The sequence below is a fragment of the Rattus rattus genome, chromosome 1 (assembly GCF_011064425.1).
Source record: "Rattus rattus isolate New Zealand chromosome 1, Rrattus_CSIRO_v1, whole genome shotgun sequence".
In the NCBI taxonomy this organism is placed as follows: domain Eukaryota; kingdom Metazoa; phylum Chordata; class Mammalia; order Rodentia; family Muridae; genus Rattus; species Rattus rattus.
Genome location: NC_046154.1, coordinates 161,466,254 through 161,468,781, shown reverse-complemented (window position 1 = coordinate 161,468,781; position 2,528 = coordinate 161,466,254). Strand labels below are relative to the sequence as shown.

General features: G+C 33.6%; 1 protein-coding gene across 1 annotated transcript; it reads right to left on the bottom strand.

Annotated features, from left to right (window-relative positions):
- Positions 1 to 213: 213 nt before the first annotated feature.
- Positions 214 to 1,092, bottom strand: LOC116889946 (olfactory receptor 6C2-like). Its single transcript, XM_032890752.1, has one exon. The coding sequence runs from the start codon at positions 1,090 to 1,092 to the stop codon at positions 214 to 216; it is 879 nt and encodes a 292-aa protein (XP_032746643.1).
- Between the last annotated feature and the right edge of the window lie 1,436 nt (positions 1,093 to 2,528).

Here is a 2,528-nt window from a genome sequence, read left to right as displayed (position 1 = left end):
GATTTTAATAGAAATTGATGAAGTCATACTCATACCGTGCAAATTTACAAACAAAGTGTGAGTATAAAAAGCATTAAATACAAGGATATAAAATATTACTCTAATAAAGCTTCAGATTTTACAGTCATCCACCCTTCTCTTGTTACTATTGTTTGTTTTTTACACCTTTGAGAGGAATGCAACTTTTTTAGAGTAGTTGAAAGCTTGCTTTATTTACTTGTTTCTCAGTGCATAAATGAAGGGATTCAACATTGGTGAAATTGATGTGATAATAAGTGAAATCCCTTTATTGATAGCTACATCATTCTTGGATGAAGGTTTGACATAAATAAAGATGCAGCTACCATAAGTAATAGAAACTACAATCATGTGGGAAGAACAGGTAGAAAAGGCCTTTTTCTTTTGGTTGGCAGAGGGAAATCTCAGAATGGTCTTGATGATATAAACATAGGAAAGGACAACACACACAAAGGTGATTATGAATGTCAACACAGCACCAACTATCACCATCTGTTCTATCAACCATGTGTCTGAACAAGAGATTTTCAAGAGAGGAGCTGCATCACAACAAAAATGATCAACAATATCTGAGTCACAGAATTCCAGGCCCAAACCTAGACCAAATGGTGGGAGAATGATGATCAGTGCTGCTACCCAACAGAAGAAGATGAAGTTCTTGCAGACTCTGCTATTCATGATGGTCATGTAGTGCAGAGGTTTACAGATGGCCACATAGCGATCAAAGGACATAATAGCTAGAAGAAAAAATTCTGAAACTGCAAAGAGATCTATAAAAAAAAGTTGACTGACACAAGCAGTATAGGCAATGGACTTGTCCCCAGATGATATGCTGTGTAGAAATCTGGGAATACAAGCAGTTGTGAGTGAAATTTCTAATAAGGAGAAATTTTTGAGGAAAATATACATAGGTGTTTTAAGACGGGGGTCAATCAGGGTGAGGGTGATGATGGTTAGGTTACCAGATAAGCTCAGCATGTAAGAAAGAAGCAGAAATATGAAAAGCAGAATTTGCAACAGAATGTCATCTGTCAGACCCAGCAAGATGAAGGTTGTTACTGTTCGGTTTCTCATTCTTGATTACTGTCTCTTGCCCAATCTGGTTGAAAAATAACAGAAATTTTATAAAATTCAGGCACCAATTTTGAGACAACCTAACTAGAGTGTCATTTCTGTATTAACATTAATGAAGAAGCAAGTACATATTACAAGTTGATGTTTGAACATTTCTTTGTGTCATATAATAGCATATATTTGAATCACATTCTTCACAGTGCTATTATTATGTGCCTACTGTCTAGTTATAATAGATACCAGTTTATTACATAATCTTATAAATATCATTCCACAAAAATTTCCCTTTAAATTAATTGATTTTTTTTCCAAAATTCTGTCTTCCCATAACCTCCTTCCAGGAAAAGATTTTAGGAGAGAACAGTTAAATGAATAGTCTTCTCTGTTTAGATAATCTTAACAATATTTTCATATTTAATATTAGTTATTGACTGAAAAACACTAACCATGCAGTTGCAGTTCAAATATTTTTATTGTGGTTTATTAAAGGTTCATTTAGCTCATTGGGTATAATGGCACACATCATCCTGGCAGTTGGCAGGCAGACTTAGGTAGATCTCTGTGAGTTAGAGGAAATCCGAGTCTATATAATGAGATACAGGATAACTAGGGCTATGATGACAGACGCCGACTCAGCACCACCTCACATAATGATTAATTTAGATGTGTTGTAGCACATAAGTTTCTGCCAGATTGATTTATATTTCCATACATATTAACATATATTTTGTTATGTGGTAATTAGTCTTGATGATATTTTCCGCTGAATGTCACAATAAGATGTCTATGTAGTAACATTTTGTAAGTCCTAAGACAGGTTCCTACAAAGAATTGTTTTTACAGCTTGTTAGAAGAAGTATGAAACCGAATCACTCGATTATTTGATTTTCTTGAGGAAAACTCTAGTACCCTTCAACTAGCTGCAAGCTTAGTCTTCTCTGGACATTGACAACTCTTTCCTTTGTTTCTACCAGGAGTTGCAGTAAAAGCATATTTTTTGATGTTAACATTCTAAAATAAGGTTCCCTGTGGTTATTTTTAAACACATTCAACAATAGCATATTTCCTTTCTGTGTTCTGGTTCAGGTAATTAGGAGTTTGTCTACATAAACAAAGATTCATGTTTTCATCTTGTTGTTTTTGAGTCAACTTTGTTTTAGTTTGAAATGGTCTTAATCCTTTATTGTAAATGACAATATCATCTAGTAATTAGTAATGATATTGTTTTTCATGCACACATAAAGAAGCTAAGCCCTTTCTTAAGTTTATGTTTACTTTCCTCTTTAGCATTCTATCTGTTTATAATTGTCTCTGCTTTTCAACGTTCCACTTACACAAAAAATCATTTGTTTCTAGTATTATGTAAACTATTGTGACCAAATTTTTACCCTTTGGTTCACTAATTAAGCTCAACTCATTCTTTTTTTGATTCACAT

What these genes read in the sequence shown, in the direction of transcription:
- LOC116889946 (XM_032890752.1), bottom strand. Translation starts at nt 1,092, where the DNA reads ATGAGAAACCGAACAGTAACAACCTTCATCTTGCTGGGTCTGACAGAT.